The sequence below is a fragment of the Populus trichocarpa genome, chromosome 3, assembly GCF_000002775.5.
Source record: "Populus trichocarpa isolate Nisqually-1 chromosome 3, P.trichocarpa_v4.1, whole genome shotgun sequence".
NCBI classification, from domain to species: Eukaryota; Viridiplantae; Streptophyta; class Magnoliopsida; order Malpighiales; family Salicaceae; genus Populus; species Populus trichocarpa.
In genome coordinates this window covers 21,188,629-21,211,349 of record NC_037287.2, presented here as the reverse complement: position 1 = coordinate 21,211,349, position 22,721 = coordinate 21,188,629, and the positions used below count along the sequence as shown (strand labels likewise).

Here is a 22,721-nt window from a genome sequence, read left to right as displayed (position 1 = left end):
GAGGGATATACCGACGAAATGAAGCAGATAAATTTATTTTTTTATTACCAACGGATTTACCAACGGACAAAAAATTACCGACGAAAGATTCACCGACGGAGCATTTTCGTTGATGATTCCGTCGGTAAATTAATTACCGACGGAATATGTGTCTTATGCCGACGGAAAAATTCCGCCGGTAAAACTTTTAAATCTTATAGTGTCTAGATTTTTTAACAAATAACGTCTTGTTCTTATACTTCTGGCTCTTCTCTAAATGACTATTTTAATACTTCTTTTATTATTATAAAAAATATTAATTTAATCCTATTATTATCAAATTATCAAATATTAAATTTTAAATTTATAGTGCCTCATTGTCTTTTTGTAGCGTGGAGGATCAAAAGCCGAAGGGCCTACCAGAAAAGAAGAAAGTGCATATAATGATGTCGATAATGGAGGACAAGTGGTAATTGGTTTCTGTATATTAAGGTCCACCAACCCTACGTAGGACTTTTCAGTCGTGGAGACCTCTGGCGGGCTTGACTGAAACTACGTGTTTGCTTTGATCTATGTCTAATTCTTTTAATAATTAATAATATTTATGTCAAGAAAGAAGTGTGAAATTTGAATATCTTGAATGGGATTAATAGTTTTTGTATTTCTTGAAGATCTTCATGTGTAGCCCAGCTTGAAAAAACGAATAAAAATTCAGAATTATTATGCTATCTGATCATAAGGAATTATTTTTAGTTGAATATATTTTATTTAATAGCATCTAATAGAAAAATAAGGAATTGGAACTTCCTCGTATATGGCACAAGCACAATTAAAATTATTCATAAATTGATTGAGGGAATAATATTGTAGGTACGAAGCACACCACTTGGATGGCCAATTCTAGAAAATGATTGATTAATTTCATCCCATCTCTTATATAACCATCATCCTTCAAATTAGATGCTTAATCAAATGAATAAAAGCAAGTAATACCTAATTAATTAGCATATATATACGCTCAAGGTAACATAGATTATATATATTTTTTTAAAATGATTTTAACGATATATCTCTATATTCTATATTTTTATATCCATATGATATATCACTATGCTAACTTTAAAATAAAAAATAAAAAACCCAATTGAGTGATCAAAAGTCATTTACTACTCCACCAACCCCTTGGTGTTGGTCTACTATATATAGTATCCAAACTTACATACATTTACTATGCTATGTACACTATTGATCATAGCCTCACAATAATGTCGACTAAGGCTAGAGTTTTCTCTGCTATAGTTTCTCACTCCATCCTCCTCACCCTCCTCTCTTCCTTTGTCACCGGAGAAAACCAAGATTTTGTCAGAAGCCTAGACCGCAAGCTTTATGGGTTGAAGAAAGAAAAGCTAACACATTTTCGTGTGTATTGGCATGACATTTATAGTGCCCCCAACCCTACAGCCATGCCCATAGTGAGAGCACCTTCCAACACATCAGCAACTCTTTTCGGTTCTATAAGCATGATCGATGATCCATTGACAGAAAAGCCAGAACTAAGCTCGAAATTGATAGGAAGAGCTCAAGGGTTTTATGGATCAGCAGGACAAGAAGAAACTGCCCTTTTGATGGCCATGAACTTTGTTTTCCTTCAAGGCAAGTACAATGGTAGCACCATTAGCATACTAGGGAGGAACCATGTTTTTTCCAAGGTGAGAGAGATGCCGGTGATCGGAGGTAGTGGGCTTTTCCGGTTTGCCAGAGGATATGCTCAGGCCAGTACTCACAGTTTTGATCTAAAATCTGGTGATGCTGTCGTTGAGTATAATGTCTATGTATTGCACTATTGATGCCATGCCCGGCCCCCTTATCTAGAAAGTTATTTTCTTTTGGCTTTGCGGTGTCTTTCAATAAGTTGATGTGTGCAGAGTAGGTTGTCATTTGTAATCTGAGTTGTGCGCATGCGTGTTAAAGTTATTGGAAAGAAAAAACAAATTAACAAGTGGGAATTCTTACCTAAATCACAACTAGAAAATTGATTTATGATTTACACGGACGGAATATTTTCATTAGAATAAAAATCACCGATCCAGAACATGTGCAGTTCAACCACAATGCGGCTCTGCTTAGCTCCTTCGGGAACCAATTTGAATTCTGCTGCCACCCGATGGTGACTATCAGCCTCCCAATCCGTTCTTAAGCCTTGATAAACTCTCCCTTGCTCACTCCACATGCATCTTCCAAATGTTTTTTCACAAATTCTTTTTAATAGAGGCCATTAAGTTCCACAGTGCAAACTGAGATTGGTAGTGCATTGGATTGAGATCTTTCTCATTGAAATAATAGAAGAAAGAATGGGAAAAATGCTGTGTATGCAACAAAATTCTCTTATTTCGGTGCAAACTGAGATCGGTAGTGAAATCTCTATGTTACGGCGAGTTCGCTGTGTATTTCTGTCATCAACAACCAACCCTCTATTTCACATCTTATATGCCAGCTTTTGGTTGCATCGGAACCAAGCAAGAAGGGAATGCAGCAAAATGATCAACCCTGCGATTCAATTGATAATAATAGAAAACTTAACTTTTAAAAAAACTTATGATAATTTTTTTAAAAAAATTAAAATAATAATAAATTATAACGATCTTAGTATCCTAATAACCCGTGCTACGTACTTTATTGAGTTAATAATTTTCTTATAATTTTTTTTAATTATATGATAAAAATATATGGTCAAAAAATTGAGTATCAATCTAAAAATAAACACTTATTTAAGATAAAGATAACCTTATAAAAAAACAAAAATAAATCTTATGTTATACAAGCAATCAATTAAAAATATATCCAATTAGCAGGTAAAATCATCAAACCTATAAATCGAATATTCAAGGATAGCGCACAAAGACATTTAAATTACACCTTATAATGGTGTCAGCATTAAACCGAGCCAGACATCGCGTTGAGACAAAGTGTTATCTTGTTCTTCTTGTACATTCTTAAAAGCTGCAAGAAATGGATTAGTTACAATTAAGCTATATATATGCTATTGATTTAAAGGTCTTGGTGACCTAATCTCATCGATCAATGGGTCCGATTTTAATATGGTATTTAATTTATCATTTTGCAGCCTTGTGTTATACAAGCAAATGACATAGCTAGCTAGCTAACTGGTTGCCATGATTTCTCTATGAATCCATTGGAAGATAACTGGCTGGTATTCAATTTATCGTTTATCTTGTAATCATGCATATGCCATTTCCGGCAACATTAAAAAAAATGTATAAAAAGAACGACACTAAACAAGACAATACTTTGTCTCAAAGCGATGTTGTCTCCGGCTGTTAAAAACCCAGTATGTTGGAATTTCTATACAAAGAATCCAGACAAAATTGAACAAATATTAACATAAAATTTGAGTGATTGGATACCAATTGAATTAAGCATTGACTGGTTTTTTTTTTTTTTTTAAAAAAAGAAACACAAAAGAAAGAAAAAAGTTCGATCTTGGAAGACTCAAACATGGCGAATATCCTCCAGAAAATGATCCCACCACTTTATCATTTTATACTTCTTATATAACATAACATATTTATATTATAATACAATTTATTATGCGATCTAGCTAATCAATGATTTAGTAATTAAACCGATAACCCATTAAGCTTCTTAATATGGTTGAATTTTTTTTTTAGTTTAACGTGGGTGTCCGGGCGAGCTTGCGCGCACCTCGACTAATCCCATGAGCTCTGAAGTTAACGACCATGTAAGCCTCCAGTAACCATCATATGAGCAACCACTTTAATAATATTGGTACTAAGAGTGTTATTTAAAAGGTTTTGGTGCCACAATCCTACATGGTTTAGCGATATTAAACCTTTTTCTCAACTGTTTGTTTTAATTTGCGTTACAATTTGTGTTTTAAATTATTTTTCATTTCAAAAAATATTAAATTGAGATTTTTCATATGTTTTTGAATAATTTTAATATACTAATATAAAATAAAATTATCTGAAAAAAATTATTTTAATATAATTTTAATTAAAAAAATATAATGAACCACAGTATCAAACTTACATTTCGTATATATTAAGTGTTGAAGTTCATCGTATGATCATATCAAATCATTGTGTTTTTTTAATTATTTTTTTTTAACAAATAGTAAATAAAAATAAATTCTTTTACATTAAAGTAGAATCCTTTAACTCTGTTTTGTTCTTTAAGTTATGTCTTGGAACAATTATTTATTAAAGAAATAGCACTCACATGATGCATGGGCATATAGATCGCAGGTCCAATTTAAATACTACTAATGGAGCCAACCGTACAAAAAAATTGGAGTTACTGAGTTCTAACAAAAAAGAAATAGCACCTACTTTTCTTGTTTCTTGAAGTAATCATCACGGACTTGGAAATAATAATTTCTTAATAAAATAAAATAAGACTACATACCTAATACCAGCACGATGCTAGCTTTGATGCTCTATATAAATGCTGTACTTCAATAGTGAACATGGCAACGATTTCCATGGCTAGAATTGTCCCCATTATAGTTTCCAAACTCATCATTCTCAGCACCATCCTCTCTCCTTTAGCCATTATTCATGCTTCAAAAGAAAATCAAGGCTTTGTAAGAAGCCTGGACCGCAAGCTATATGGGTTCAAGAAAGAAAAGCTAACCCATTTTCGGGTTTATTGGCATGACATTTATAGTGCCCCCAACCCTACAGCCATCCCCATAGTGACATCACCTTCCAACACATCAGCAACTCTTTTCGGTTCTTTAAGCATGATCGATGATCCATTGACAGAAAAGCCAGAACTAAGCTCGAAATTGATAGGAAGAGCTCAAGGGTTTTATGGATCAGCAGGACAAGAAGAAACTGCCCTTTTGATGGCCATGAACTTTGTTTTCCTTCAAGGCAAGTACAATGGTAGCACCATTAGCATACTAGGGAGGAACCATGTTTTTTCCAAGGTGAGAGAGATGCCGGTGATCGGAGGTAGTGGGCTTTTCCGGTTTGCCAGAGGATATGCTCAAGCCAATACTTATAGTTTCAATGCAAAGACAGGAGATGCTGTTGTTGAGTACAATGTGTATGTGTTACATTATTGATCACGTTGCCCTTATTTTTTGTGTTAAGTGATTTATATTGGCATTTTGCTTCAATTACTATTTATAGTCTGTCTATCTCTCTGCTATATGGTAGCTTTGAATGACAGTGGCTTCATCTGATTTATTCTGTGTCGATTTGTGAGGTATTTCGTCCTTTTAGTGTTTTTTTTTTCTCTTTTAGGCATGTTAATTCTTCATGGGTCCTCCCTCTTTCACAAGAGGAGGCCATCAACATTGAACCTTCACCACTAGCCATTCATAAAGAGGTAGCTAGGTAATGCTATTTGATTCCATGGGAAAATACTAGCACAAATTTGCAAGTGTTGTCAAGATGGTAGATGGCAGGCTGCCTAAACTCAAGTCCGAATGATTCGCAACAAAATTGCACAGCTCTTGGAAATTACACAAGAAATCATGGCAAGATAATTGTTAATTAATACAACTTTGACAAATCGGAGAGTAGATGTGTGAGTGGGTAAGCGAGTCTTGACAAGGGGTACCAAATCCAAAGTCATTTCTTTTGTAAATTGCCTTGCTATTTGCACAACTTTTCCCAAAACCAGGTTACTTTGCTGATGCAAGAAACAATGAAACACTCTATTCTCTAAAATCTGGAGTGGACATAGGCACTTAATTCGTCGGACTTCATTTATTTTTTTCTCTTTAAAGATATTGGAAGTAGATCCAATGGTAATGATGGCATTTCCCAATTGATAATGGTATTGAAATGCTGCCATAGAAGTACCATTATCAATGAGTCTGCTCATCGCCAAAACTTTTAACTACTCCGTAAGTTTTCAGTTTCTGGACTTGGATTGCTTGTACTTCATCTCATTTTTATTAAAAAATGAGAAGATCAATATTAGGTAGGCGATATCTCACTCAACTCGGAGGGGAACATTGACTGCATGTATATCACACCATTTTTTATTTGAAAGGACCTCCACTGCACTTATATTAAGATTAAAATTTAAGAACACGAGGAGAGCACCAAAAATTTAAGAACTTTAGGATAACACCTAAGATCATATATAATTATGGCATTATTTATAAAGCGTAACAAATAGGATTTGAACTCTCAACATTACGAGTGACCACTCTATAAAACACTTATATTAAGATTAAAACTTGAGAACTTTAGAAGAGCAGCTAAGATCATATATATAGAGTTATGATATAATTTATAGAATGTAACAGATAGGATTCAAACCCTCAATCTTACGAGTGACTACTATATAAAAATCTCATCTACCATAGCTAGAGAAGTTCTTCGTTGTTGAAAAAGAATAATTGTAATTTGCATTAATCAAAGAAATTAAGTTGAATGTTTGTTTAAAATGGGTACGCTATTACGGGAACATTGAGAGTTGATATCACACCATTTTTTACTTAAAAGGACCTCCACTGCCTTATATCAAGATTAAAACTCAGGATATTTAGAGAATACTTGAGATCATTTATAGAACCTGACATATTAGGATTCGAACTCTCAACCTTACCTTATGAGAAACCACTCTATACAAAAAAAACTCGTTTATCATAGGTAAAAAGGGTAGAAAGTCTATTGTATATATATGCTGCTTCTATGTGCTTCGCCATATACTTGACCCAGTGCCTTCAATCATGTACCCTTTGGCCTTCCACAAGAGATAAGTGATTAAATGCATGCCCAAGCTAGCTCGATTCATCTCCAAGGGGGTGAATGGAGGAAACAAGAGGTTGTCTTCATTCTTTTGTTTCTTTCGTCAACACTTTAAAAATTACATTAATTTGATGGACTAATGCATGCCACGATCCATTAAAAAAATCCCACGAGTGAGTTGAAAGTTCTATAACTCTTAACGTTTAGTCCACCCATTATATATTATATACATATTAAAAAATCTAGATGTGAAATGGTTGAAATTTCTGTACAAGTTCTTGAAACCCGAGGTGGAAAAAACGCCAGTCAAACACTCAGAAAAAAAAAAACGAGTATAACATGTGTGTGTGTGTGTATCAGTAGCTGTTGAAAATTCAAGTGAAGTTCCTATTAATTAGAAGAAAACAGGAGTAAAACATCATAACAAAAGAAAGGAAAAGTGTTAGTAAATTGATTGTAAAGCTTTTGCAATGACTTTTGCAAGCATGCTTAGGCTTTGGTTCAAAGTCTTCCCACCAAGTACAGCAGGGCGACTAGTATTATTACTCTCGAAGCCTGAGGACATGCCTGCCACAAGTTGACATCTTTGTTTACACGGTAACTATATTTACCTTCTACGCTATCGTTTGAGATTTAAATTCAAGATCAAACAATATCTCAAAAGAGAAAATAAATTTATTTTGCCAGCTTTGCAAATCCAAAATATGAATAAATTGTTTAAGATCCGATCAAGAAAAAGGTTTAGGTTCCATTTGGTAATCTTATTGTAGACAGTTGAAGGTAGTTAATTTTGAGATTGCGTTGAGATCATAAAATCATCATCATTTTTTTTTAAATTATTTTTAAATGATTTTGATGTATGAATATCAAAATTATTGAAAAAAATCTAAAAATTATTAAATTGATTTTTTTATTAAAAATATTTTTACAAAAAAACCTGCATCATATTACTAAATAAGCATGTATATAGTCTTGTGGCAATAAATCTAATTCAAAATACCTTTTATTTTCTTCAAATTAATTTGTTGTCAAGTCAACTAAAGTTTTTTTTTTTTTACCAATAATCTTAAAATAATGCACATTTATTACGGAATACTATAATGGTTAAAAAAGAAGGCAATAAACATGTCAAAAGTGATATTATTAATTATGATGGATAATAGCTAGGAAGTCTCTCCGGAAGGCCTGTCTTGCGACTCCCTTACGGTGTCCTCCCTCGGTTTGCTCAGGGCCTATTAATTTGCTCTTCTAACGTAATCTCCACGGCTTCACACCGAATTTCCGATAACAAATTATACATGCTCAACTCAAGTAGGGTCAGGCAGCAGAACCATTGTTGCCTGATGGGAACTTCCATGCAGGTCCTACTTATTTATTGTATTTGGCTGAGGAAGCATCGGAGAGGTTGGAGCTCTTACTTTCTTGGAACTAGATGAACCAAGACCTGCTTTTATTATGTGGGCAATATCGATCTACTTTGGCCCACATTCTAGTAAGTTTCTTGAGCTTTAATGCACAATGTCGTTTGGACATGTCAAAAAACTAGAAAAGTCTTGGTCTTTGGTCTTCCCAAAGGCATCAGAATTCACAGGATGCTACCTACAATGACAAATTGATTGATTCAAGCTGTAAATTCTTGAAGAAATTCACCACTTGAAATGCATCAAGTCATCAAGTTCCTTAACTCATTGTATATCTTGAGCATTTACGGAAATTTTGTTAAAATTATGAGTTAACTTGTATATTTAATATGAAAAATAACTTTAAAAACTTGAAAACAGATAAAATTAAATTAAAATCAGTACAATTAAGTAAACTCATAATTTTATTTTTATTTTTATATTTTCATGTAAAATATAAATATTACCTTATTTTTTAAAACAAAAAAAAAAACCCTATCTGCTCAAAACTTCCAGCAGCCGCCCCTCATCTATCTCTTCCCCACCATCCATACCCACCAGGTCGAGATCAACACAGCAGCCCCTTTGTTTTCTTCAGCCTCCACGAGTCTCTTCCCGCTTCTCCTTTATTTATTTATTTATTTATTTTCTCTTTGGACTCTTCCTCCCCCACTTCTTCATGTCCTAAGGTATACCTCCCTCAAAGTAAACTCTTCAATCATATCTAGGATTAGTGCCCTCTATAAAAGTATTTATTTTTCTGATATGCCAAATCTGAGTCCAAATGACTTAATACTTCCTTCCACGATCTAGAGTCGATTTAAAGATGAGTAGGGTCTTGGATAAAATTATAAATAAATTTTTTTAAAATATATATATATATATATATATTTAACAAGTGGGATCTAGAGTAATTTTTATTTTGTATTTAGGACCTTTTATTAAACAAGAGCAATTCTCATTTTATAAAACATAATTAATAAATATATTTTACTTATTTTTAGACTTTTTTTGCTAAGTAGGTGCCTTATATCATTGCCCAAGTTACCCACCTACTCTGGCCAGCTCTGCCACGGACTCATCTGATCCGAGTAATTGTCAATCTGATGACTCGCGCAAGGTAGTAAAAATTGAATTAATGGGATGTTGAATAGTAGGTTTAGGACAAGAAATAGAGAAGAGGACAGTGATTTGGGACATCCAGTAGGATCTCGTGATATGAACGCCATACCTGACTAAACTATATGCCCCTACTAGTCAGGCAATTCATACATGAACTTATGCCCGCGGCAACCAGGTGCCTTCTGGCATTCCCAGGAAAAAAAACATTATGTTATAGTTTATACTACTTACATGCCCCACGTGATGCCGCGGATCAATTATTTTTTGCATTTTAAAAATAGTCAAGATCTAAAAGTGTTAGGTTTTTTTACAAAGTTATACCCAAGAGTCTCAGGTTTGGTTGCAACGCCTGACCCAAGAGTAATGTTTATAATATTAATAATAACATTAAACTTGGGTTAACCCTTAGCATAAAAGTGTCTGGACTGCAATATCAGACACAATAACTTTGGACGTGGGTCTGGCTGCAAGGTCGTGTCATAAAAGTGTGATAATTAAATAGATTAGTTAAAAAGAAAAAAAACCAACAGGAAGAAAAAAACTAATGAAAAAAAGAAAAAAAAATATGAATTAATTGGGTTAACCCTTCAAACCAGGTTAACTCGTCATACCTTGAATTCGCATCGTGAAAGTTTGATAATTAAAAAGAAAAAAACAAATTAATGGGTTAACCCAGAATTAACTGGGCTAACTCGTCAAACCAGGTTAACCTGTCAAACCCGGAATCCGTGTAATGAAAGTTTGATAACTAAATAAAAAAAATTTTAACATTAACAATTTAAATTAAATGAAAAAAATTAATTAAAAAGAAAAAAAAAACAAAAGGCATCAGCCTTTTCACTGTGGACTGCACTGTGCAGTCCACAGTCAAAGACATAAAAAAAAAAAAAACAAAAGGCATTAGCCGAGAACTACTTAGAAAAAAATTTAATAGTAATAAACTAAATTAATTAAATAAAATTAATTAAAAAGAAAAAATAAAAGAAAAAAAACCTCTAAGAAGAAAAAAAACTAAATAGAAAGAAATTTTACATTAACAAACTAAACTAAACAAAAAAAAATAATTAAAAAGAAAAAAAAAGCAAAAAAATAAAATAAAATTCAGGTTAACTCGTCAAACCAAGTTAACCCGTTAAACCCAGGATCCGTGTTTTGAATGTCTGGTAACTAAATAAAAAAAAGTGAACATTAACAAACTGAACTAAACAAAAAAAATTAATTAAAAAGAAAAAAAATGGGTTAACTCGTCAAACCATGTTAACCTGTTAAACCCAATATTTGTGTCATGAAAGTCTGATAACTAAATAAATAAAAAATTTAACATTAACAAACTAAATTAAACAAAAATATTTATGAAAATAATTAAAAAAAAAATAGATGGGTCACCCCAGAATTAACCGGGTTCACCCGTGAAATCAGGTTAACCCGTGAAACTCAGGATATGTATCATGAAAGTTTAATAACTATATAGAAAGAAATTTAACATTAACAAACCAAACTAAACGAAAAAAATTAATTAAAAAAAACAAAGAAAGAAGCAAAAAAAAATCCCAAAAAGCATAAAAAAAACAGCTAAAAAAATTTAGACAACTTAAAAAAAAAAACACCTAAGGAATCAGTGTTTTACTGTGGACTGCACTGTCCACAGTAAAACACTGATTTCATTAGCTATTTATAAAATAATAATAATAATAATATAATAATAATAATTGATTGTATCTGATGCTCTATTGAACCAAGTTTTTTTTTTATTATTATTATTATTGACCCGTCTTGCTCCTCTAGCATAGATACATCAAGATCATACTGAAAGGTATTATTAAATAAGAAAGAAATTAGTTAAATTGATTGAAAGGTAGTTTTCTCCACTCACCAAAGATCCATCATCTTATCTCTGAAAAGTATGCCTGTGGTTTCTATTTCCATGTATCATTGTCGAATCTGTTAGTGGAGCTAAAATTTTAGTGCAAGCGTAATCCGGCAACAAAATGTAGAACATACACAAGTTCATTACTAGATAGTGACTAATAGCTGCCATTAAGTCTTCCTATATTCACAAAAATTCAAATGTTACTGGATACATGTCAAACAAGCTATAATTAATTAGGCTTTGCCTTCTTTGTGATACATGAATATATAATAGTTAATTGAAAGACATATATAATTACTTGTACTAAATATGAATTTTTATGTGCAGCATGTATTTTAAGGTGTTTGAATCATGTATGAAAAAAATTATTTATAATTTTACAATATAAGTTTATATTGTATTAAAAATGTATTTTTAACAACTCTCAAGAACAACTACAAAGTTTTAAAGATACTAATGCTGGTAGAATAGTAATAAAGAAAAGACTGAGTTTTGGCCTAAAATAGGCACTCTCAGAAATTTGCAATATTATACCGATGAAATATTATGTTGGTAGTTGGACACTAATTTCATCGGCCTGACTTTTACAGACAGGATCATAAATGATTACAACTCATCAGAAAAATATTTCCTTGATGATCTCTATTTTATTGGTCATTCCATCGGTAATATAATCACTGATGGATTTACAAACAGAATAAGCACGCCAAACAAAAAAAAGTTATTGGTATAAGTATGTCTGTATTTCTATTGGTGACAATATACATCAATAATATATTACTATAAACCAATTGATTTTATTTATGATAAGCCTTTAATATTAAACTTACCCAATTCCCATTACTTTCTAAATTTCCAACACATTACTAAAACTAGGAAACCTTTAGAAACCTACCTTACTAAATACCAAATCAAATTTAAACCTCTCCACCATCATTAGAATATACCAAACTCAACACCATTCAAATCAAGTTTAGAAATTTATTTTTCCACAGACAAGTCTTCAATTTTTCAATTTTAACCCATACTCATGTCGTTAACATCATAATTTACAAACAATTAATATAATTTATCATTTCTCTTTAGTATTCACTTAAGTTAGGAGGATTGTTGTGTTGACCCCTTTTGAGGTTCTTAGTTTTAAATGTCCTTTGTCTTAAATAAATTGATGAGTTGTTAATATATTTTTATATCCATAATTAATTATGAGTTGCAATGTCAAGCCTAGTCCTGCAAGCCTTTATTATTTTTTTGTTAGATAATGGGGTGGATGACCAACTGAATTTTCAAAATAAAAAGACGCGTCATACTTAGATTCTGGTCACCACAATGACCGAAAAATCAGGGTGGCTGATTTTTTCTTCAAGAAACTCATTCTCAACCCAAAACACCTATAAATCACCATAATAACCTTTTTAAATCAATCCTTAAGCTTCAAAAGCGCAAAATACTGGTCAAAAACTCAAAATCAACCCAGAAACCAATTTCTTCCCGATCTCATATCTATATCTTTAGGCACTTTCAAGGTAAAAAAAAACACCCAAGTCAAACTTTCCTCATCATATGGAACCATTTAGAATAAAAATCTAATGATTTGGTGGCCAGAATCGAAGAAATGATATTTTTCTTTCTCTAGACCGGATTTCAGCCATTTCCTCTCTCTCCTCTCACCTACTAAGAACTGAAAAATAATAAAAATAAAGTTTAGTATCGAATTGCAATTGTTAAAAATTCAAAGGATCGATTACCTTACAACAAAACATATTGGGGGACAAAAATATACTTCACAAATAAATTGGAATGCGCTACCTAACCTATGTTACCATGATTTTGTATTTCAGTCTCATGTCTTTCAATTCAACCCCCACCCATAAAAAAAAATAATTAGGCTCTAATTTGGGCTCAATTGAGCTAAAACAAAATTTGAGGACCAAATGAAATTTTTTTAAAAATCTCACCATTACCATTCCACAGTGAAACGTGAGAAAGGAAACAGTAAAGATGTGTATAGTAAAACAGCCAAGGCAATTTGGCTGAGGAAGCATCGGATAGGTTGGATTTTTTTTACTTTCTTGAGACTAGATGAACCAAGATCTGCTTTTATTGCAATGTCGATCTATTTTACTATAACCCCACATTCTAGTAAGTTTCTTGAGCTTTAATGCACAAGGTCCTTGGACCTGTCAAAAAACTAGAAAAGTCTTGGTCTTCCCAAAGGAATCAATATTCACAGAATGCTACCTGCCATGACGAATAGTGTTAACCCCACATTCAAGCTGTAAACTCTTGAAGAAATTGACCAATTGAAATGCATCAAGTCATCAAATTCCTTAACTCATTGTATTTACTTGAGCAATGAAAGCTCCCAAGAAAGACTAGAAAGTTCTGAAGATACCCTAGCGTCAGTTGCTAGACTTGTATAGGAACAGACAAGATTACATGGTCAATGCTTGTCTGGCGTGAAAAAGTTGGCCTGTGGGGGGCCACACTGGTTGAAAGTTGAAACATCTTGCCCCTCGACAATGGAATCGACCATTGTGAATTTAGTTAGTGTTACCATGGAAATGTTAGGTGGAAACGAGCCATATACATCTCTGCAACCCACCCATCCGCCAATTTAGCCCCTACGGCTGTCTCAGTTCAGAAAATATAATCCCTTGTCAAATTTATCCTGTATTCGTTGCCTTTTTATCATCTAAATCCAAGAGGGTTATATTGTGAACAAACTGTGATGAATTTTTTTACCTTATAGAGAGAGGTTACTTATTGTATTGTTTGCAATCCAGTGGATTGAAAGAACTTGATCAATCTAAGCATTAGGGATATGAGATTGAAAGTTTTACCAAACCAAGAAACCATTGGCACTAGCTATTGTCTTCACGGATCTCAATAGCACTCCATTAAATTGGAGTGCATACTTGACAAATCCTATAAAATGGACAAAAACCAACTAATCCACTTTTTTATTTTTTTTTGACATCGTCAAGACATCAACATTAATTGAAGTGAAAATCACTGAGAGTTTGTGGTTGGTAACTATATATAATGACAGAGTAAAATATAATAGGCACAAAAGGTTAAAAGAGCATGATAGTCAATCACTAATTCTAGATGATTTATTGCAAAATCCACTATATATAGAAGAAGTTTTTGGCATACACAAAGTTAAAGTCCTCTCCATCATCACCCCACTAAAATATTTTCCCAAATTTTTTCAATTCCCATATCTTACTCCATGGCTAGAGTTCCCATCTTTGCTCCCAAATTCATCATTCTCTCACTCATCTTTTCCTTTGCCACAATTTTGGTCAATGGAGATCAAGATCACGAATTTGTGAGAAGCATGGACAGGAAGCTATTAGGGCTCAAGAAAGAAAAGCTCAGCCATTTCAAAGTATATTGGCATGACATCCTTACAGGCCCTAACCCTAGTTCCATCCAAGTTGTGCCACCATTGAACACTTCAATAACAGCTTTTGGGTTAGTGAGAATGATCGATAACCCTTTAACCTTAGGGCCTGAAATGAGCTCAAGGATGGTAGGAAAGGCGCAAGGGTTTTATGCACAGGCATCACAACAAGATCTTGGCTTGTTAATGGCCATGAACTTTGCTTTTATTGAAGGAAAGTATAATGGTAGCACTATCACTGTTCTAGGGAGGAACGAAGTGTTCTCGACCGTGAGAGAGATGCCAGTGATCGGAGGAAGTGGACTTTTCCGGTTTGCTAGAGGTTATGTTCAGGCAAGAACTCACATGGTTGATCTCAAGACAGGAGATGCTACAGTTGAGTATAATGTCTACGTTTTTCATTATTGATGATTAGGTCCTTTTCTTACCTCTTTTGCTTGGTTTTTATTCGATTATATTTGCTTTAATTTACGAGGTTCTACAATCTATTTTCAATAATGTTGACCTCTTTCGATGCCTACTTCCATGCTGGTGGTGTAATTAATTGCCTTCGTTTTGGGCAATTTATTTAGAAATATTTCTCATGAGTCCTTGTGTATTTACCCTTTAATTTTCCTTGAGAATTATCAAAAATTCAAATCTCCTATTACATACGTCTTTGCTTTCTAGTACAAAAATCATTCAGTTAAAAAGTCTGTGTGTCTAGATATGATGCTGATCATGTCTTGGTAAGATTCGTCAACACATGTGGATCACTAACCATCGAGATAATAAAACAAGTCATGGTAGGTATACTTCAAAACGTTTTAAGTAAAGATATTATTCTTCTTTATTAAGAGATTTTTTGTCTTCAATGGATTTTAATAATTGCACATGATGCCTAATATCTCAATGTAAGTCCAGGAGAATAAAAAAATATTCATATAATTCTAAAATATTCATATTAAAATCATATAAAAATATTTTAAAAAAAAATATATATTCAATCATTTTAATATTTTTCTTATACACATATATTTTATTTAACAATTTCAATTGCAATCCAAGCACCTAATAATATAAGCAAATATATAATCATGTCTTATCTTAGCTTTCAAGTTTTCGTCATCATATTTAGTCTTGAGGTGAAAGTATAATTATAAAATCCTGGTTCATAACTTGGTTAAAAGCTTGGATTATAAGTTGGATATTGGTTGATCCGGGTTAATAAAAATTAATGTTATTTGAAGATTTTTTAAAAGTTTTAAAATAACTACAATAATATAATTTTAATAAAAAAATCAAATTTATTCTTATTTTTTTCAATCATGTTTAACCAGATGAATTTTTAAGCTCATCCCAAATCTATATTTTAAATTGATAAATCTTCAAATTGATTAGTTGAATAGCAATTATTAAAATAATAGATACTCTTCTTAAGGAAAGCTCACCATTTTGTTTTTGTCGGGCATGATCATGAACGAGTGGAGTGGAAAACACCTGGAAAAAGGAATTATTGGTGGCATTGTTTTATATTAGTCACGGGCTTCACTTAAGCTCGAGTCTCAATCACAAAAGGGGTTTACAAATTACACCTTGGATTCGCTTAATTGACATTGCATTTAACATCTTGCATGAACATTATGGGCCTCGAATATGGGCCTCCATTAGGCCTATTAATAAGGTTCAAGCTGGATCCCATCTTGTTGGATCGAAGACTTGGCCGCCCAAATTAACTTATTTCGATCTCACTTTAAGCCCTGTTGAATTGGATTCTTCAAGGTCTCCTCAGAATCGAAGATCACACAGCTTGGAAAACATAATTTTTTAGCTTCAAGCTCCTGCAAATCCAGCACACAGCAGCCTATAATAAATCTCATATGCAATACAAAGACCAACATAAAGTAGCATGAATTTTTAGCAGAGAATCCATCTTCAAGAAAGTTGAGTTATTAGATCATATATAATTATCATATAATAATAGAGATTGAGACGCAAATCATTGCCTCAGACCCAAGGGGGACGAAGCACTTCAAGAAGATTCATGAAATATTTAGAACAATCCATTTTCTTTTTTCTTTATGGAGATAAAGATAGAATAAATTGATACCATGGTGATGTTATCAATCAATTGGTCATCTTGAAAGTTCTAGTTACAAATCGAAACTTCATTATTGACCTATAGTGGAGCTTTGCTCAAGAGCCGCTTGGGATATTTTGGGAAAAAGAAATCTCATGTGGGCCTTCAAAAATAATATTTGTTACATGCTTGCAAATGGGAGGACACCAAATGGGAATGTCATGTAAAATGTACATAAAGATTCATCTCATCATCACTTCATTAATCATGTTGATGATGATGCTGAAAGGATCTAGAGTCTTGGGTTCATTTCAATATTAAATTATCTTTTTTAATTGCCAAGGGATCTTTAAATTAATATCACAAAAATGTAATTGCTATGGTATAAAACATTATTATAATTTATTCATGTATTGATATCATGATTCATCTTCAACGAATGAAATATAAGAATCAAACTAGAATGTTAAATGCATGTTTAGTAATACATATTAGAAACAATTAATGTGTTTTATGAAAATATATCAAATTAAGGTTTTGATGTATTTTTGTTCTTATAAAAACATTTAAAAGACATGGAATTATCAAAAAAAATATTAATAAGATAAAAAATACTTCAAAAAAGCACTTAAAAATTAATATATGAAATACAATATCAAATAAAACCTAACGCAAAAAACCCATTAAAAGGAGGAAATATCCTACTTCATCTAGCTAGTATATTAAAGAATACAAGCTCATAAACTAGGAATATCTTCATATCCTACTTCATCTAGCTAGCTAGTATATTAAAGAATACAAGCTCATAAAGTAGGAATATCCACATCCCTTTCCTTACTACTAAGAATTTAAAGAGGATAGATAAAGCTATCAAAGCTGATTTGGACCACCATGGCAACACGCAACTTTCCCAATAATATGTTCCTTTTTCGTTTCTGCTTCACTAAATTCTATGCTTTTGCTTCATTATTTTTCTGAACAATCCATGTTATGGTCCGTGGTCGGTAGTAGGTGCCACTTTCTAATTGGTTCAGACCTTCAAGACTGAGAATCTCTGCCATGAAAAAATACAAACCGTCCTTGGTATTATCTCGATGGGTAGGCAAAAAGAGAGAATCCCCATGATTCAAGTAGAGCTACGTACACATGCCCACATTTTTTTTCAATTTTTTTTATGGTTTCTGATGACCCTTATTACCTGTAAATGGAATTGCTAATCGATCTTTTATATACAATAAGTTCCCAAGGGCGGTGTTAGGCACTCTCCTGTTTTAATTATCTACATAATTTTCTAGCAGATTATGAATTTAATACTACTTTGAACATAAAAGAATTAAAGAATTTGTTTTTTTATTTTTTTTTATTAACGTCGGTGTCCGGGCTATCTTGCGTGCACATCGACTAGTCCCACGGGCCCTGAAGTTAACGACCATGTAAGCCTTCAATGATCCTGAAGTTTGTGAGACTCGAGCTAGTAACCTCTACGGAGTAAACTCATGGTCTGACTAGTTGAGTTACACCCCTCAAGATTAGAATTAAAGAATTTGGTATTAAACATTATCCGATCATGCGGTATATTTAAAAATTTTAAAATCAAGAGCTCAATTTAGATGGAGATTTAATTAAATTAGACAAAACTTGATTAATCTAACTAAATTAAAATTTTAATGACTCGATTCAAAATTATATCGGGTCAATACTATGAAAACCCTTTTTTTTTTTTTTCATTATTCCCCCCTCTAAAATGCTCTTTTATGCAAGAAAAACAAATATTTTTTTAAAAAAAATGGCTAAGGAAAATACTTCAAAATTCTTTCTTCATTTATAATAATAATAATAAAGAAAAAACAGAGAGCAAAACAAGTGCTTTGGAATGTTGCTAATGCTTTATAGTTTCGGATCTTGAATTGGCAACACTTTTTCCTAGTGGACCTTCTACAGATTTTACACTCTTTTATTCAAGAAAAAAGAGAAAAGAATTCCATTTCTTAATGTGAAGGGTCAGAGAGTTTTCTCACTCTCTTTGCAAGGACGTATGGGGTATACACTATCTCCAAAATATTAAAAATCATTAAAGAATCCCTCATCTCCTCGCTATAAAAACCGAGGTCACTGCCCACCTTCCTTCTTGAAGCAACATCCAGTCCACTCTAGAAAATACACTAAAAAAATATTCTTCTCTCTTAAGTCATCACATCTTTCCCACATAATAAATCCCCACATTTCCTCCATAATCTCTTTCAAGAGATTTTTGTGATATTCTCTAAGCATGGCTAGGTACTACAACCACAACTCCTACTTAGACTACATTTCCTACTTCTCCATGCCTCTTCACTTGTTCTTTTTTATCTTCATCCTCTTTTCCATACTATGTTTCTCATGGTACATAAACTATGAGAACAAGCTTGAGGAGTTGATAAACCAAGTAAAATTGCTCCTCATGCTTTCTCCTCTAGTTTTACTCCTTGTTGTCCACTGCTTATCAAGTAAGTTCCCGATTTTGATGCCATTTCCTGAGAGAGATTCACTTCATAGAGCAGGAGGGTCTCCATGGGGAGTTGCTCTTTTGCTTGTGTTCCTTCTTTTCATGATCTCTTACCAGTCTTCTTTTCATGAACGGTGGTTCCCTTTATATACAAAGTGATGTTAAATATTGCTACATATGATCAAGAGGGGGTGTCGTGTAATAGCGAGAGCTGGCTTGCCTTGTTCATTTTGTTGTGCAAGACTTGCTCTTGCTTCTGTATTTTTATTTTTCAAGTGCTTTTGTTATATTATTGGAAGACACTATAATTATTCTCGAGTCTTCCTGATTTTGTGGTGTTGATATGTTACTGTATTACTAATTTGTAATGAAATGATTCACTTTATGAGTTCATACTATCAGTTTCATCTTAATTGTGGTGTTTATATATATATATATATATATATATATATATAGAGAGAGAGAGAGAGAGAGAGAGAGTTTTTGTATCTTAACTATAATATTATTTATATCCTAGCTTTTATTTTAAAACAGAAGAGATGAAGACATTATAGATAAAAATATGTTTGTTTAAAAAGATAAAAATAAAAATGCAAACTAAATTTATTTTTATAATAATTTTAAAGTGAATTTTTATATTTTTAAAACACGAACGAAGAAGTATAAAGAAGCCTATCTTATTTATTCTGATTGTATTTTTTTTATCTCAAAATAATAATTAAACGTTACATAAACTTGCACAATCTTTTTCTTAGAAGTTAATTCATTTAGTAATTTGATAGTGGTTTTCAAGATCTTGATGTGTATATTAAATGATATTATTCGAATAATGTATTTTATATAATATAAATAGTGCTTTAACCTAGGAGAACATTCCAAAGCAGATCTTACTCTCTCCTAAATTGCTGAATATCTCTATATTTTAGATGCCTAGTGATCTAATCTTACCTTCCAATTTGTCATATCTGACGACAGTTGAAAAAACAAAAACTATAGTTTTATAGCTAAAGAAATCCATAACTCAATTGATTTTCATATTATGTTATCTCAAAATTAAAAGAAAAGAGAAGGAACAATATTGTGTGACTGTCACTTATAATTTTTATTTTTATTTTTTATTTTAAGGATCATATCATTTTCTCAAGTTGCTTCCGGTCTGATTTTTTGATAAACCATTCACATACTTTTTTTTTTCTTTTTTAGAATTACATCCATCCAAGATTGTTCACTAAAAGTTTTGATTTTCATCCCATCCATAATCTCATTGATGCTAATTTATATGCAAAAGATTAAAGAGGAAAGTATATGTGATAGATAATTCAAACACTCAGCATTAATCACATTTTTACACTGAATAAATATCTAATTCTTTACAGGTGCTTAAGATCTTAATTCTTGTATTATTTGGATTGAATGAGGGTCAGGCAGGAGTGATTTTTTTTTTGATTAATGTTGGTGTCCGGGTTAACTTGCGTGTACTTCGACTAATCTCACGAGCCCTAAAATTAACGACCATGTAAGTTTTTAATGACCTTAAAATTTATAAAACTTGAATTAGTAATCTTTAAAAAATAATTTTTACGACCTGGTGTTCCTCTTTTCCATTACCCTTTATTGGCACTCTTTTTTTTAAATGAATTATTGGTACCTCAGTGCTCTACATAAAGGGTGGTCACACTCAAAAAGATGAAGTACTTCTTTAACTTATTTACACAATCAAATCTATAGTCTACTTCAAATAATATGAGATAGAGATACTAGGCAGAGTTAAATTTGCCACGTTGAGTCCCATATCATATCGTAGGCTTAGCATTTCGACTAAAACAATGTGAATATCAAGCCCATGTATCAAATTTATCGTAAAGCAATGTTTGATTATTGTCTTAAAATGGAAAAATAAAAATAGCAAGGACAAAAGAAACATGCCCCTGTCTTTTCTATTTTAAAATAATTTATTTAAGATTGTTCTAAAAATAAATTTATTATATGTTTTTATCCCTTCAAACAAACAAACACGTTTTATATATATACTAGTTACATGACCTGCGCGATGCCGCGGGTCAATGGTTTTTGCATAAAAAATATCAAAAAAAGTTAAGATCTAAAAGTATTAGGTCTTTTTGCAAAGCCATACCCAAGAGTCTTGGGTGGGGCTGTAACGTCTGACCCAAGAGTAATATTTATAATATTAATACTAATATTAAACTTGCATGACCCAAGTTTAAGTGGGTCTGACTACAATACCAGACCCAATAGTCTTGGATGTGGGTCTGGCTGCAAGGTCGTGTCATAAAAGTGTGATAATTAAATAGATTAATTAAAAAGAAAAAAAAACCAAAAGGAAGAAAAAAATTAATGAAGAAAAAGAAAAAAAAATGAATTAACTGGGTTAACCCTTCAAATCAGGTTAACCCGTCAAACCTTATATTCATGTCGTGAAAGTTTGATAACTAAATAGAAAAAAAAATTGACGGGTTAACACAAAATTAACCGGGCTAACCCGTCAAACCCGGGATCCGTGTCATGAAAATTTGATAACTAAATAGAAAAAAATTGAACATTAACAAACTAAATTAAACAAAAAAAATAATTAAAAAGAAAAAAAACAAACAAAAAGGCATCAGTCTTTTCACTGTGGACTCCAGTGTGCAGTCCACAGTTAAAGGCATAAAAACAAAAAAAAAAAAAAAAAAAAAACTAAAGGCATCAGTCGATAACTAAATAAAAAAAATTTAATATTGATGAACTAAATTAAATAGAAAAAATATTAAATAAAAAGAAACAATAAAAGAAAAAAAAACTTATAAGAAGAAAAAAACTAATGAAGAAAAAGAAAAAAAATCTAAATTGACTGGATTAACCCGTCAAACCTGAGATCCGTATCATGAAAGTCTGATAACTAAATAGAAAAAAATTTAATATCAGCAAACTAAATAAAAAAATTAATTAAAAAGAAAAAAAGAAGGCATCAGCCTTTTTACCGTGGATTACACTGTGCAGTTAACAGTGAAAGCCATAAAAAAAAAAACTAAAGGCTTTAGCCTTTTCACTGTGGACTGCATACAATATTAAAAGATGAAATTGAAAGAACAAAACTAATGAGGAAAAAGAAAAAAAAATCTGAATCAACATGGTTAAACCGCCAAATCAGGTTAACTCGTCAAACCTGAAATTCATGTCATGAAAGTGTGATAACTAAATAGAAAAATGATTTATTATTAATGAAATAAATTAAAAAAAAGATTAATTAAAAAGGAAAAAGCAAAGAGAAAAAAAACCTATAGGAAGAAAAAGACTAATGAAGAAAAAGAAAAAAATCTGAATAAACTGGGTTAACCCGTCAAACCTGGGATCCATGTCATGAAAGTCTGATAATTAAATAGAAAAAATTTAATATTAAGAAACTAAATTAAAAAAAAGACAAAAAAAAAAAAACTAAAGGCATCAGTTTTTTCACTGTGAACTGTATTGTGCAATCCACAGTAAAAGGCTTAAAAAGAAAAAGAGAAAAAAAAAACAAACAAAGGCACACGTCACGGGTTAAATTTTTTTTCTTGCATAAAAAATATCAAAAAAGGCTAAGATATAAGAGTGTTGGGTCTTTCTGCAAAGATATGCCCAAGAGCATTTGGTTTAGCTGTAACG

At 31.9% G+C, this 22,721-nt stretch overlaps 3 protein-coding genes across 3 annotated transcripts; all 3 read left to right on the top strand.

Moving 5' to 3' along the window:
* The first annotated feature begins 1,195 nt into the window (after window positions 1-1,195).
* Window positions 1,196-1,978, top strand: LOC18097236 (dirigent protein 22). Its single transcript, XM_006385996.3, has one exon. The coding sequence runs from the start codon at window positions 1,215-1,217 to the stop codon at window positions 1,824-1,826; it is 612 nt and encodes a 203-aa protein (XP_006386058.1). The 5' UTR covers window positions 1,196-1,214; the 3' UTR covers window positions 1,827-1,978.
* A 2,493-nt stretch (window positions 1,979-4,471) lies between these two features.
* On the top strand, window positions 4,472-5,222 carry LOC18097237 (dirigent protein 22). The gene has a single exon (XM_006385997.3). The coding sequence runs from the start codon at window positions 4,487-4,489 to the stop codon at window positions 5,087-5,089; it is 603 nt and encodes a 200-aa protein (XP_006386059.3). The 5' UTR covers window positions 4,472-4,486; the 3' UTR covers window positions 5,090-5,222.
* Window positions 5,223-14,260: 9,038 nt separating this feature from the next.
* LOC18097238 (dirigent protein 22) lies at window positions 14,261-15,119 on the top strand. Its single transcript, XM_006385998.3, has one exon. The coding sequence runs from the start codon at window positions 14,359-14,361 to the stop codon at window positions 14,938-14,940; it is 582 nt and encodes a 193-aa protein (XP_006386060.1). The 5' UTR covers window positions 14,261-14,358; the 3' UTR covers window positions 14,941-15,119.
* Window positions 15,120-22,721: the final 7,602 nt, after the last annotated feature.